General features: G+C 36.6%; 1 protein-coding gene across 4 annotated transcripts in view; it reads left to right on the forward strand.

Moving 5' to 3' along the window:
- The window catches only part of LOC107598127 (synaptotagmin-2-like), a 106,019-nt gene that overhangs the window by 73,649 nt on the left and 15,654 nt on the right, over positions 1 to 16,716 (forward strand). For all 4 annotated transcript variants that reach the window (XM_016289397.1, XM_016289398.1, XM_016289396.1 and 1 more), the window contains exon 2: positions 12,451 to 12,672. In XM_016289397.1, the coding sequence (XP_016144883.1) occupies positions 12,477 to 12,672 (196 nt within the window). In that variant the 5' untranslated portion in view covers positions 12,451 to 12,476. The remainder of the gene's footprint in view (positions 1 to 12,450; positions 12,673 to 16,716) is intronic.

Below are 16,716 nucleotides of genomic sequence, written 5' to 3' on the forward strand. Positions count from 1 at the left end.
ATACACTGTAAAAAATGACCGTGAATTTAACGGTAAAAGACTGTAAAAATGCTACAGTAAAAACCTGTTAAATGGTTAACGGTAAATTCCCCTACTATATACGGTGAAAAACTGTATTGGACATTACATGTAATTTTACAGTAGTATACAGTTTTTGGAAGTGAAAAAGACCATATAATTTACAGTGAATAACCGTAAATTGACATTCCCAGAATTCCCTGTTACATTTCAAATGTGATGTTTTTTTGTGGAAATAACTATGTTTCTTAGTTTTTTCTTATCAGTTTTGTATATTAGGGTTGTGTGTTACACCTAATGTTGTTAAATTAATGTTTATTGCATTATTTCAGTTTCATGTGTGTTACCGTGATGGTGTTTGGTGTTTGTGTGAATGACACTGTGCACCTTCTATATATGTCATTATTTAAAACCTGCTTGTGATGGGCTTTGGTTCATCATGTGACTTTCTCTTCACCACCTGCATTTGGTGGTTATCAGTGTATTACAAAGGTAAAAAACTGATTTCAGTACTTCAATAGGTTGGTATATTAACATTATATCAATTAATTTAATTACGGTATTTAACTGTAAATTTAAGTTAAAACCGTAAAACCTAAAATGTTGCTACCGTATTTTTTATGGTAACATTGCGGCAACCACAGCTGCCGTCTTTTTACTGTAAAGTTTACTCTTTTTTTTACAGTGTAAACACAAATATGCCAACTCATTTTTCAGTTTGTGGTTGGTTATGGTGTCATGTCTGCTAATTTGTCAGACAGCAGTTTGTGTCAGAACATACACCGTAATATTCAGTCATTCATAGCAACTGTGTGCTGTGAATACTGACTTATTGCGTCTGTAAGAACTGATGAACAAAATGCCTTTCTATAGTTTAGATTTTTTTACTGGAAATCAAGATGAAAATAATGATAACTGTAAAAAAATATATTATAAATATTTAGTTTCAGTGAGTAATATCGATAAACTCTGTGCTTGGATAATTAAAAACCTTTTTAGATTAGTAACAGAAACACTCAAGGTGTGATGGTGCTAGTCTATACAACGGCATTTTGAGTAGTTCATGAGCAAATAGTTGGCTTGCATTAGAATTCAGTTCAAAAACATCACGATCATGTGGGACCCTGTGGAACTAAACTTCTCTTTATACTAAGCATACTGCTCATTCAAACAGGGTACTTCTGACTTATATTCAATGAATAAATGCACATTCAGCACTGCCTGTCATTCTCAGTACATAATTACTGGTGATTGCCAAGGCAAGCATCACTATTACTATTACTCATACAGAAGGCTACTGATTTAAACCATGTGTATTAAACTCAAGTGCATAACTGGGTACATGATGTCAAATCATTCAGTCTGTTGAAGAGAGGTGTTTTCTTTAAGCAATTGGATTTTCTTCTGTTGGGTGATTTAAACAGGCAACAAATTTCCATAGATTTCCACTGTGAAAAATGAGTACACTTTAGCATACTTTTATAAAGACTACTTTTTGCTAAAAATTATATACTTTAATAAGCAATAAGGTACGAGAGGCCGTGCTGTATTGTGAGTAGGTCATGGCTGAAGGGTGGTGTTAGACTCGAAAAATAAAGAATTAAATTAAATTAAAATATATTAGTTTAAACTATTGCTGTCAAATGATTAATCGCTTGTGCACTTTGGATGGGTAAATGCAGAGCATTAATTCCGAGTATGGGTCACAATACTTGGCCACATGTCACTTCACTTCACTTCACATCAAAATAAGTACTGCTTCAAAGCACAAAAAAATATTATTAAAACAATTATTTATAAATGTACTTGAAAATAAATATTTTCATTTGACACTATTACAAAGCACACTTTTTAAGGTGTACTTAAGTGTGTACTTAAGTTATATATTGTTTTAATGGCCTGTAAAAAATAACTAATGCAATATATTATATTATATTATTAGCTGTAAAGGGGCCCCTTAAGTTTGGGTTCTTGACATATATTTTACAATATAATATAATATATAATTTATCCTGTTATTATATTATGTTTTATTATATTAGCCATGAAGGGGCTCCTGCATAAGGTTGGGTGGGACTCTACCATATGTTATATTATAATATTATTTAAAATAATGTATATATAATTTATTATATTATATTATATTATATTATATTATATTATATTATATTATATACACTGTACAAAATAATTTTAGCAGCTGTGCTTGCCAGAATAATTTTGTAAAAAAAAATAAAGAAATAAAAAAATACAGAAAAACTGTAAACACATTTACAGAACAAACTGTAAATTTTACAGTGTAAAACTGTAATTTACAAACAAGAAAACTTGAATGTAAACCAGTACATTCGAATGTAAACCAGTAAATTCAACAACGCACCTCTACTAAATCTGTTTTGTACCTTTAACATATACCTGACAACCATAATAATGCAGGTGGTAAAAGAGAAAGCCACATGAAGAATCAAAGTTCATCACAAGTAGTTTTTTTCACAAACTGTATATAAACACAAAATACCATCATGGTAACACACAACACTTAACAATGCCATAAACATTCATTAAACTACAGAAGCTGTAACATAAAATCCAAATGTACATAACCGATAACAAAAACTATTAAGAAACGTGATTATTTAAACAAAATACTTTCAAATGTGGAGTGTCACGTGGGAGTTCTGGGAATATCAGTTTTTGACTGTAAATTATATGTTGATTTGTTCTTGCATTGACAAGTTATCTCGTCTTTTAGAAGAAAACGCTTCCCCGTCCCGGCGCTACTACGCATCTACTGAACGAGTACAAAAACACACGTGAACAGGACGGAGAAACGAGTGATCTCACACAGATGCATATGAAAAATAATGCGATCGTCAGCAATAGACAGCATATAAATGAAACCTGCATATGAAATGTTGATCCAGAAAGTGGTATATATCTGTGCAAGCTTTGGAGGTGTTGATGGAAGCAATTTACTGGATTGATGCTTTGATAATCGTACTGAATATTATCAAGATATAGTTTTTGATAAAAATTTGATTTTCTCACCTTTTTGCTCAAAATTATGCATTTTTTAATGAAAAATATCTGTATTCAAGTGTTGATAAAAAAGAATGCGTTAAGCTAGAATAAAGGATTTTTTTTTGTTTGTTTAAAGTCACCATGAAATCAAAACGGAAAATTCTTATTTTTTAATGGAATACTGTAGTGCAGTGGTTCTCAGCCACATTCCTGGAGGACCCCCATCACTGCACATTTTGCATGTCTCCTTAATCAAACACACCCGATTCAGGTCACCTGCTCATTAGTAGAAATGGGTGTGTCAGACAAAGGAGACATGCAAAATGTGCAGGGTTGGGGGTCCTCCAGGAATGTGGTTGGGAACCACTGCTGTAGTGTTTATTATAAATCATTTATCCGTGCACTTCATTATTTTATTTTTAAATTCATGTGCCCTCATAATCTTTAATCAAAAACGTTAACCTCCCCTCCCCCTCTAAACGACTCATCTTCTCTTTCGGTCATGAGCTATGGCACAAGGGCGGAGCTAGTGACGTGAGGGGTAAATGCTGGGATAAACGACAGAGGGAAAGCTGAAGCTGATGCTTCACTTTATAGCACTGACACCAGTCATGAGGAAGTACTTTACCCCTAAACACTGAAAAGATATTAGGATATTGTGACAACATTACTCTTAGGACATCGCAAACTAATTTTTTACATGAATATGATTTAACCTGATGGAGGAGGCACTCAGTCATTCAGGCAGTCTGTCTCTCTCTCTCGCGCGCGCACACACTGTTTAGGCATGTTTTGTGCCATTGATCGTCGTCATCCTTAATAAATAAAACATTTATTCATGCTGGATTTTTTTTTGTTTGTTTAAAGTCACCATGAAATCAAAACGGAAAATTCTTATTTTTTAATGGAATACTGTAGTGCAGTGGTTCTCAGCCACATTCCTGGAGGACCCCCATCACTGCACATTTTGCATGTCTCCTTAATCAAACACACCCGATTCAGGTCACCTGCTCATTAGTAGAAATGGGTGTGTCAGACAAAGGAGACATGCAAAATGTGCAGGGTTGGGGGTCCTCCAGGAATGTGGTTGGGAACCACTGCTGTAGTGTTTATTATAAATCATTTATCCGTGCACTTCATTATTTTATTTTTAAATTCATGTGCCCTCATAATCTTTAATCAAAAACGTTAACCTCCCCTCCCCCTCTAAACGACTCATCTTCTCTTTCGGTCATGAGCTATGGCACAAGGGCGGAGCTAGTGACGTGAGGGGTAAATGCTGGGATAAACGACAGAGGGAAAGCTGAAGCTGATGCTTCACTTTATAGCACTGACACCAGTCATGAGGAAGTACTTTACCCCTAAACACTGAAAAGATATTAGGATATTGTGACAACATTACTCTTAGGACATCGCAAACTAATTTTTTACATGAATATGACTTAACCTGATGGAGGAGGCACTCAGTCATTCAGGCAGTCTGTCTCTCTCTCTCTCGCGCGCGCACACACTGTTTAGGCATGTTTTGTGCCATTGATCGTCGTCATCCTTAATAAATAAAACATTTATTCATGCTTGGGTGTCGGCTGTGAATCCAGGGGAGAAGAGAAATCTCCCACCACTAACTGCAAACTGGCATTCAGATCTGCCTCCATTTTGTTCACCCACCTTCCAACGATCCAATCAAGTCCCGCCCTCTCATTTCAGATGCCGTTTGACTCGGATATACGTCACAGTAGAGAAGAAAAGACAATCGCAACTTCCGTTTCATGCCGACTTTAAAAGTAGAGGCTCTGATCTTTATTTTGGTGTATTGCATATTATTCATACAGCTAAATATACTGGAGGCCATCAAATTTTAGTGAAAATCATCAAAATCACTGGCGGTGGCTGGCAACTTTTTTTAAAAATGATGGCGGGGAAAGAGTTAAAACTGTACAATTAACAGCATTTTACTGTAAAATTACATGAAATGTCTGGTTAGATCTTGTACCGTTTTTCCCTGTATATAGTACAGGAACTTACTGTTAACTTATTAACAGTTCTTTTTTTTCCCTATATAATTTTTACAATATTTTACATTTTAAATTACGCTAATTTTTTACAGTGTAGAGAAGGCTGAATTGGTCAAACAGCATAATGCTGCTGTTATGGAACCATTTTGCTCACTTCAGCCACACCCCCTCTGTCCAAAACCCCGCCCTCCAAAGACATGTCAGCAAACCCCAACAAAATGAATTACAGACAGAGTTTCATCTGCAATCCCACTGTAGAAAATGCTGTTGTCATATCACCCAAAGTCATCCCTCTGTAAGACAGCAATACAAAGGCAAAATTCGTGGCTGGTCCTCAGTCAAGCATTACGAGCTGACCCAACCATTCCAGCGGATTTATCCCGCTGAGCCGCAGCGTCACCGGTCAGTGTCTTTCATTTCTCACCTCAGCGAGTCCGAACACTCGTTACAGAAGCAGCAGCTTGAATTATTCCCGCCATAAAGCAGAAAAGTGCAGTGAGATAATGTACGACCACACCATAACTGTATTATTGTGCTCAGTTTTGTTGTAGCTGAGGGCCTGAGATGGTGTGAGCGTATTTATATAGTTTTCTCACGCATGGGATAAAGTCCTAGCAAACAGATGTTTAAAGGGAATTGGAGGCTAGTTGTGAAGGCTAGAGAGGGCAGCAGGCCTTGGTCGTCTGGCTGTGACATTTTAAATTATCTGTCATCTGAGGACTTGTCGAACAGCTGCAGTTTGTCAATGTTACACACCCAAGGTTATAAGCCAGAATAGGTTGAGGTAGCAGCTTCAGAGTTATCAGGTACAAACATTTAAATACTCATTACTGTGGCACAGTTCAATTCATGAGCTTTAATATGAACTGTTTCTGCATGTATTGAGCAAAAGTTTCTAGAGGTTTTCAAATAAGTTGATATATAATGAGAAGCCATTTTTCCTGGTAACTGATCCTGTCAGTACATATGAAGATTGAGCTTGGCTAATATTTAATGATGCCACTCTGGCACTGATACAAGCTTTTTTTATGCAAACATAATTGCAAGATTGAAGATGCAATTCTGTAGAGGCCACCCACTCTCTCTCTCTGGATAGATAGTTTCTATTCAGCCAAACGTTTGGCAGGACCTACCGCTTTTGTGTTTCGTGTTGCCTGCTATCACGAATAAGTTTACCTCAGTTTGAATAAGACCATTTACATACATATAATGGTCATATTGGTACTAGTTATATCATGATTAATTTTAGTTAGTTGCTTAGTTTTTATTTACTTGTGCATTTGTTGTTTACAAAAAAATAATCTGTCGAATCTTACAAAAAACAGAAAGTATTATTTTACTTCAAGAACAAAATAAAATAAATTATTTTGCATGACGAAAATCATTCCTGTTTAGGACAATAAACATTTTTTGGGGACTGTGGCTGGTACGGGGCGACAGGAACGAGAGACGTGCGGATCCATTTGCAAAGCTTTATTTTAAAGACGTGTAGAAAGTATTATTTTACTTCAAGAACAAAATAAAATAAATTATTTTGCATGACGAAAATCATTCCTGTTTAGGACAATAAACATTTTTTGGGGACTGTGGCTGGGGGGGGGGCGACAGGAACGAGAGACGTGCGGATCCATTTGCAAAGCTTTATTTTAAAGACGTGTTCAAAACAGGCGAGGGTCAGACAATGGCAAACAGGTATATAGTGGGCAAGACACAAGAGTAGTCCAATGAACGGGCGTGGTCGATCTACGGCAAACAAGGTCCAAACAGGGTGATCCAAAGGGTTAATACAAAACACAGGCTTTGGTCCAGGTGAGGGGTAATCAGTGTCCAAACAGGGCGAGATGAGAGGGGTAATCCAGGATACACATGCAGGCAAGAATCAGAACACGAAAAAACAGGCAAGGCAAGACTATGAATAGACTATGGAAACTAGAATTATAAACTTTGACGGAACTGGCTCCGTAATGTAGCTATCACTAGGTGAGCGATATACGCTAACCAATACTCTGCGGTGAGAAAGAGGAAGTCCATGGCTTATGAAGTGTGTTTGATTGGTTACAGCTGTGGGTGTAATCAGTGCAATGGGTGATGGGAAATGTAGTCCGGTGTGAAGTGCAAGAGTCCATCGTAATGAGCGGGTGATCTCTGGTGGTGAGCGAACAGAAGGGCAGGCACAGGACTCGTGACAGTGGCATTATGTTGACATAATGTTTTTTTCATAAAGGTAAATTTATCCTAATATATTCCAGATGTTGTTGTTGCTGTTTTTTGTTTGTTTTTTTAATTTTGTATTTTTTTTATTCATATATACCAGTGGTGGCGAACTCCAGTCCTGGAGAGCCGCAGCCCTGCAGAGTTCAGCTCCAACGCTAATTAAAACTCACCTGCCTGTAGCTTCCTAGTAACCCTTCAGACCTTGATTAGCGTGTTCAGGTGTGTTTGATAAGGGTTGAAGCAAAACTCTGCAGGGCTGCGGCTCTCCAGGACCGACGTTCGCCACCCCTGATATATACTGTCATTTCATGACTTTTTACATTTAATTAGCTTAAATTAAAAGCCGTACAACTTTGCAATTTGACATTTTTGCATATTGCTCTTGCTTTATAATGAGAATGAGGTTTTTTGGGGTTTTTTGCAATACATTAATGAGAATGGTGGGTGAATGGGTTTAATTATTGAGAAATTAAAATCACAGTGCAATAAGGAAGTCTAAATGACTTCATTTTCAGAGTCTCATTTCTTGATGGTTTTATGAGTTTCACCCAAAGACATAATGTAGTCGATATGCAAACTTGTATGTCATACAATGAATCATCGTGAACCATTAGCGTCCTTGAGAAGCAATAACACTTGTTGATATGTTGATGTGTGGATTGCATAGAGAATTTCCTCCCACACTGAACAAGAGAAGTTTGGCAGATGCCCTGAAGCAACTACCATTATGGAATTCAGCAGTCATATCTAGATGCATCCTCAAAGGTTTTATTTGATGTGCCAAAAGCATCCTTTGGAGCAGGTCCATTTCTGCTCCTTCTGTTTCTAGATCACTCGTCCCGATCCTGTTTATTTGCGCTTGCTAAAACTTTGTCTAAGTCAAATGTGCCATTATAGCCAGTGAGTTTGTTGGCAAGAAAAAACAGAAGTCCATTCTGCTGATTACATCTGATCATTCCTAGACATCATCACATTCACGGACTGCTTTATCTGAGCCAGACTTCTATTGTATTTGTATCTGTTTATTTGTTTTGTTGTATTTACAACATGTGCTCTGGCAGTTGCACAGATAAAACAGCAGGAGTATCTCGGAGAGCTGTAAAATCAGTGTGAGCGCAGTGGAGATAATGTGTCCCATAAAAAGCAAAGTGTCTCTTGTCCTCTTGGCGGTATGCGGTCACCCCAGAGCAAAGACGTGGACACAAGCTTCTCTTTCACTGCCACACATCTCTATCTCCCTCAGTGTAAACAAAGGCATCAGTCTTAAGTGCAGTGAGTCCAGTGATTGTATCACTGTGTTAAACACTCACAAGACGCTCCAGAGAAAAGACGAGGGGAGGATACGGCAAACGTTGCATCACATTTTCATTAGGGTCTGATTTAGACAATGAGTGTGTTAATGTGGCCTGATACTATCTGTAATTATCAAAATAACTTGCATGAGTATCTGCATGTACCCGAAGCTAAATAACTTATTTGGAAGGGCACGGATAATGGCTTCAACATGAAAAACTACTGGATAATAGGAAAAATATTTGGCAGATACAGTCGCTCCTCATGTTTGGTGAGCCAAAGGAAATCACGATATTATACATTATATTCTAAAATTATATATAAACTTTTAAAATAATGCTGTGTGTGTGTGTGTGTGTGTGTGTGTGAAGTTAATGAGAGTAAACTGAAACGTAGCTGCCACTGTGCATCTCTTAGAAAGCAGAGGTTGACCAGATTAAGATACTGAATCATGCATGTTTTCTATTATTTGATATGTTTATTTAAATGTTTTAATCCTTGTACAACTTTCTCTGTATCACTCTCTCCTGGAGCTGGTCTGTAATTTATGCATTCTTCATGTGTTCAGATTTGCATTAATATTATGCATAGTAAAAGTTTCAACCACTGAATATTTTCTTTCAACTTCGTTGTTCTCTAGCTATTTTATTTAAAGTCGTCTTATTTGAGGTTGTGGATGATTGTTCTGACATAAAGCGGTACTCAAAGTTCCTCTGGAAAATGAAAAAAATTTAAATAAAAATGTTTCCCTTTTATTTAATATTTAATTGTGTTGTTTTATTAAAATATATTTAAAGAAAGTTTAATAATAATAATATTTGTTAAATGAAAATGAAACGGATATAAACCAGGAGAACAGAATTACATTCATACGTACATAACCAACCAATTCAAAAAATATTTTAAACCTGCATGACAAATGTTTCAGCTATCAGCCTTCTTCAATTCACTGATTCTCAGTAATTATATACAAAGCAATGAGTGTTATCAGCTGTTCATAATAAAACTATAATTCCACAAACTTCAGTTCAAAAATAATAATAACTCCCCTTTTTTGGTCAAATATTTATGAACGTCATTTTTGCCTGTGTTATTGTTCCCATTGTTGTTGTTGTTGTTATTATAATTAATTTCAGTTAAAAGTTACCTTTTTTTGTATTTTTGGTTATAAATATATTGGTCTTCGCACCAAAGTAGCTGGCAGTGTGTGGTGAGTGTACTAATAATAGAATTACATTTAAAACTTTTTTTAGATTGCTACAGATACATATTCAGATATTGACTCTGCTGCACACCCCTAATCTACAGTTCTGTAACTAATTTGTTTATTAACTTCCCATCTTTTGTAGAATTAGCTACATTTGGAGCATCTCCATCATTTTACTAGACTCATTCGACTGTAAGCCAGTTGAAATTAACTTGGGATCGTTTAGTCAGCCAATTTCCTTAGATCACAGGTCTTGATTTTTTCCCACCATAAATTAGTAATATCATATAATTGGACAGCTGAGAGCTGGTTGCAAGCTGTTCAAACAAGTGCATTATTTGTCAGTATTTGTTAAATCTTGAAAATGATCCAGACTCTGAGTCATTCTGTAAATATGTCAGATGTATCTAATAAAAACTGAATCTCATTGCATAGTCTTTTTTGAATCAGTTCACGGACAGGGAGTTATTGTGCTGATATTATTCACTCAAGCTAATAAAAAGAGGTGAGCTATTACCAAAAAAAAATGGGAAAAAGTTATTTTAATATAATGGCAAAATAAATAAAGTAATAAAATAAAATATACAAATAAATAATTAAACTAATTAATTAATTAATTAATGAAAAATAATACAAAACAATTAAACTAACCATAAATTCAGCCTATATTTCATGTAAATAATTTTGCATATTTTGCACCTAGGCAAAGTAATATTAATGAATTTAATAATATTATTTTACAGTCAATATACTGTAAAGACTATTTAGTTATCATTTATGCATAATATAATTTTTTATCATTTAGTAATTTTCCTAATCAGTATTTATCTTATTTTCTTTTCTTTTTTTTTATTAACCATCCTTAAAACAATATGTATTTACATGAAAAAATAAAATTGCGTTCATGTTTTTGAGTTGCTTTCAGATAATAAATAAAATATTATTTTTTTTCTCACCTGATTGCAAAATGGATTTTTATTGTTTTAAGCATAACTCTATCAAAAGGTTTATGGTTGAAACAAGAACTTAATTGCTTAATTCATCTTAAAATGATATTTGTATTCTAGAACTGTTTATACCCGAGCTGTATTATGCAGTCTGTTTTTTAAAAAGAAAATGGTAACAGATTTTCTTCATAGTATTGAGAATCTTTAGGGGAACAAATTAACTTCTGCTAATGTGTGAAAAAGTCTGAGAATCTCAGATGTTTTCATTGAGATTTGCAGGTGCTGATGTGTCATTAATCAAACTGGTGTTCTCGAGAGGCTGTCGGGCCACGGCTCTGACTCACGCTGGCGGTTTCTATCCTTCTTTGCATCTTTTCTTTTGTTTGCTCCTCCTGCAGTCTGTCTGTGGGCCACTTGACTTATGCAATGTCAGATTGCATAACTGCAGCATAGCGCATTTTGCCATACATTCCCAGCACAGGAATGGGCCCTTGAATAATAAAACGGCTTATCCCGTGAATTGACAGCTTCATTAAATTATTCACGCAATGCAATGAGTACAGACAGGCTCTCCGCCACCAGAGCAGAGAATTGATGCTTGTGAAATGAGAAATCCATTTTGTTTGTCTATATCGCTATGTTTTTAATGAAATCAGAGGGCTAGTCATTATGTTTACCGTTCTTTGCAGCACGGGTGGACCCGCTTCAGTTGAGCTATCTGAAACTTTGAAGCGAGAGTTTTATATTTTTAATAATTTATGCCTAAAACCAAAACCTCCATCTGATAGTTTTTATGTGAAGGGATTAAAGTAAACGCTTTTAATAATACTCATGCTTTCACTCTAAGAAAAAAATTGCTTCATTTCAAATTAAAAATGAACTTACATGTTAGTAAGTCAATACTTACTTAATTATTTGGCAATAAACGGCAAAACAATTATTATTATTATACTGTATTTTAAAACTTTAACTAACCAAAACTTTAGCCTATATGTCATGTCAATAATTTAGCTTTTTTTTTGTATTCTATAACTTCACAAGCTGAACCATGCAGTCTGTTTTTTTTATATAAAATTTTCAAACTGAGAAACAAATTAACTTCTGCTTGTGTGTGAAAAAGTCTGAGAACGTCAGATGTTTTCATTTAGATTTGTTTATATGTTAATAAGTCAATACTTACTGTTTCATGGGCAACAAATGGCAAAAAATACAATATTTTTTTCTTCTTATATTTTAATATGGCTGTACAGAAACATTTCAGTTATTAGCAATTCTTAGCAAACCACAATTCAAGTAATTAATTTACATATTTCTTTAAAATATTAGACAGTCTATTTCCAAAAATCATCTAAAGTCCTCTAAAGTCAAAATGGGCATTTTGGGGGGAATAAAACATAAGTGGTAATTTTTTCATGTTGAAAATAAAGGGAGTTTTTACTTCCTACACTTAATTTTATTTCATTTTTAACTATTGTTATGTTCATTTATTCAATCCTGCCGTACCCTATTACTGATGAAATCCCACTTACTGACAAGTTGTGCATCACCTTTCACATTATTGGCTACATTTTAATAATCAAGAGATCAGACAGTATGTCACATTATGTCTATGTCAGCAACATTTGCATGTTTGATGGAGCGAGTAAGTCGTTTCATTCAGTTACATTCAAAGAGAATGAGATTCAGGAGCATCTCATCACACTCATGTCATCGTGACTCTCTTTTTCCCCATCAGGGTTTCTGTTGGCGTAGCCGTTAAGCATGAAGTGGAATTTGCTCAAGAAGAAGCCTGCGGCCATGGTGGGCCCCGAGCCCACGGGTGCCAGTGCCCTGACCATGGCCCCTGCTGTTTCCACACCTGCAGACAACTCCACCGAGCATCAGGGCCCAGTCAGCAAGAATGATGTCTTTGGTGACATCAAAAACAAGTTCCTCAATGAGATGGATAAGCTTCCATGTGAGTATTCGACTATATGTGTGATATTGTGTGATATTTCATAATCCCTGACCAGAGACCAACATGTAACTCAAGCTCCAAACTCATCTCAGAGCTTCAGACTCTGCTGTTGTTTTTAGTGTACTAGTTATCATTCAGTTAAGCCATTAGTCGAATGATCACTTTTATATTAAAAAAGCTATGAATGTGTTAAAAAATAGCAAGGAGATATTTAAATGATTTATTAATAAACTAGTGTTTTCTGAGTCTGTGTCAGCTGCAGAGATGAAGTTGACGATGCTGACTGACTCGCCATTTCCACAGTACAGTGACATGCATTCAGAGAGAAATGCACCTTTCATACAGATTACATAACCAGACAGTATTTATTTTCGATTTCAATTGGTTCATTTAAAAGTAGACATTTCAAGATTTCTACAGATATATTTCTCATGTCTGTGAGGTAAATAGTCTATCAGCTGAGTTTCGGTTCATTTTTGTGCTGCGCTCCAGTTCATGGAGACCGAGACGGCAGAAAGCGCGTCCGGTTTGTTTTCTTTATTTTACAAAAGCACAACGTTTTCTTGATATTGTGAGTTTACACAAATAAAAGTAGAGCCGCCTTCGAATGATGTATTACTCGTATCTGCATGAGCAAAAATTACGGCGTATTTTAAGTTGTTTCCACTGAATTTTAGGAAAACATGCCAGCAATCGCGCCGGCACCTCCATGTCTTGCAGTAACGCGCTAACAGCTTCCACACTCCACACAAACACTTGGATACGTGCCTCACAGCGCACATTTATCTAGGTTAACGTTAGAGCCAGCGGCCATATAAAGTGGCTACTGCATGTTTCAATTTCAAATGATAAGCCAGATATAAGGTTGATAAATGATAGGCAATGAATTTTATACTGTGGGCTAATTTCCAGGGGCGTCTTTTAGTGGGGCTTCAGCTTCGGCTCCTCCCCATCTTTAAGTGTTCTCTGATAGCACACGTACATCACGGAGACGTCTATTTGACTTCTGTAATACATCTACTGTATAGGACGTTTCCTATCAGATGTCAAATAGATATTTAGAAGATGTCTTTAAGATGTTTATTATTTAGAATGTATGTAAAATTGATGTCTTAAAGATATCTATCAGATGTTTGAACACAGCAGATGCTTTCCAGATGAAGCGATCTTTAACAGACATCTTGCAGACGTACTTGTACTATCTGGGTTATTCAGCATGTTCTTCAGTCAGCAGCAGCACAGCGATAGCATAGGAAGCAGAGGACAAGGTGTGTGCATTTATCGACTGATTATGATTATTCTTTGTCATAAATGCAGTTTACATAATGTGCTGCGGGAGCAATACAAAAGCGGTTCTACATCCACTGTAAAGTTTTTGCTGCGTTCACCCTTTATCACTCCAACATTGTTTTCCTCCAGCGAATATGGAACATGAAGACAAACTTATTTTGAAAATGTACATTTTAAATTAAAGCGTATTTTGTGGATGTGATTAGATTAGATTAACATCATACACAGAAATTATTAGAGACTGTAAGGTCTGTTTTGGGTTTTGTTTCATGTTCTGGTTTTCATGTCTTTTATTTTGTAATTTCATTCATGATGTTAGTGTCAAGCTTCCCTTGCCCTCTTTTGTATTCCTGCTATTGGTTCCTCTGTTCAATGTGTAAAGTTCTGATTGATTGTCCTAGTCATGTGTCTTGTTCCTCATGGGTTATTGTCCTGTCATGTGCTTCTCAGTTCTGTTTGCTCATTGGCTGATTATTGTCATGTGACCCTTAGTGTTTGCTATAATTAGCCCTCTTATTGCCATTGTCTCTTGTCGTGTATTGATGTTGTAACCTGCTGTTGGTGAGTTGTAGGGATGGGGAAATGAAGCTTTGCGAAGCACCAAGGCTTTCCCCTCAACTGTATCTTAAAAAGGTTAATTACTCAAAGTTTTTCAAGACGGTGCACACTAATGACATCTTGAGGTCAAAAGGTGAAAAAAGCTGCCTTTGTGTCCCAGATGACCCAGCCATTTTTTAACTGTTTTAGATAATAAATTAGTTTGGGCTATGAAAACCTGTATAAAGGAAAGAAAATATGAAGTCTATATAAATAAGTCTTCATGTCAGTCAGTGTATTACACAATATTAATAAATGAGTATGTGAATAAATTTGTGGAAAAAATAGGCAAAGCTGTATGATCAAAATAACGGAAGATTATCATAGAAGATTGGTTAGTTAAAGTATCTGTGAACCAGGAATTAATACAAAATGATCATGCAGAAAACTACACATGCAAATATTTATTCGTATTATGATTTATTAATTTCAAAGACGTGAGGGACACTTGAAACTGCGCAAGTGGTTCGTGTTATTTGAATCAGAATACGAAGCAGTCACTTGGTTGTGTGCGAAAACGAAGCTTCGGACGTCACAGATCACGTGGTTTTGGCAAAACCAATCAAGCTCCGGTACAGTGCTTCACTGTGAGAAGCTTCAAAGCCTCGGTGTCGAACGTCACATCACTAGTGAGTTGTGTTTCTGTTCACGGTCAAGTCTGTTCATGCCAAGTCCGTTCATGGCATGGCATGTCATGTCAAGTTTGTTTCAAGTCAAGTCAAGTCTTTGTTTATTGTAACTTGTCAGTGAACTACGGCTATGTGTAGTAAATTCTGCTCCATCAGAAGCCACGGGATGATGATTTCCTGCTAATTACAGAACCGGCATTACTAACAAAATGCGCATGACAATCGCATTTGATTAATCGTGCAGCCCTAATTCCTGCTATTGGTTCCTCTGTGCAATGTGTCAAGTTCTGATTGGTTGTCCTAGTCATGTGTTTTGTTCCTCATGGGTTATTGTCCTGTCATGTGGTTCTCAGTTCTATTTGCTCATTGGTTGATTCTTGTCATGTGACCCTTAATGTGTTTGCTATAATTAGCCCTCTTGTTGCCATTGTCTCATGTCGTTCATTGATGTTGTAACCTGCTGTTGCTGAGTTGTATTTCTGTTCACGGTCAAGTCTGTTCATGCCAAGTCCGTTCATGCCATGTCATGTCAAGTTTGTTTCAAGTCAAGTCAAGTCTATGTTTATTGTTTGGATTCTGGATTTCACATTGTAAATAAACTGCACTTGGGTTCATCTACTACGCGCCTCCAGTGGACTTGTTACAGAGACACACTGTAAAAATTATTTGTTGGTTTAACTCAAGTAGCCTAACCTGTTTGCTTTAAAATGTTGAGTTCATTTAAACTAAAGAACTGAGTTGATACAAAGAGATCAGATTATTGAATAGAAACTCTAAATATTATTTTAACTGAACAACATTTGAGAATCTAAGCTGGTTTGACGAAAGATTTGTGAAAAGTTATAACAAATCATGAAAATATTTTTCCCAGTGCAGTGACAGAGAGCACTCAGTCAATGCATTCATTTAAACTGCTTATCAGAGTGAATGACAGAGACAGACACACATCAATTATTTTGTTCTAAATAATGACCCGCCAGATGATTGTGACATTTATAGCCTTAGAGTAAAGGGATTTGTGGTTCCCCTTCAGGAACTCGAACTGCATCGAGTCGCTTTGGGAACGCCCTTGCGTGACCACGTTCTGAAGCATGTGTCAAATCCATCCAATGGAGCAGCGAGATGTCACGAGCAGGGTGACGTAAGCACCAGAAAGCATAAAAGCGCATCCGGCCGGGCGCCACCCAGCTTCTGCTCTTCAGTAGCGCTCTGTGTATGTGTCTGTCTATTTACTGTTGTCTGTCCGCACAAGCACTCATATATATAAAACAATGAGAAAGTCTATGGCGAGCGAACGGCATTACAAACGCTGTGTTTCGCCCTGCCCATGATATCTGGCGGCGGGGGATACACACGATTTGTGTGTCGTTTGTTTAGGAGCGAAGCATGCACGGTCAGCTTTCGAGCAGCTGATTGTCATCACTGCGAGCTCTCGCTGCGCACGCTCCGCTCTCGCCTGGCTGTGTTTGATGAGAGAGGCCAGGCTTGCGATCCCGCTGGCAGTGGTCCCGCTGTTGCCGAGGCACAG

The sequence above is a fragment of the Sinocyclocheilus grahami genome, unplaced genomic scaffold (assembly GCF_001515645.1).
Source record: "Sinocyclocheilus grahami isolate Dianchi unplaced genomic scaffold, SAMN03320097.WGS_v1.1 scaffold245.1, whole genome shotgun sequence".
In the NCBI taxonomy this organism is placed as follows: Eukaryota; Metazoa; Chordata; class Actinopteri; order Cypriniformes; family Cyprinidae; genus Sinocyclocheilus; species Sinocyclocheilus grahami.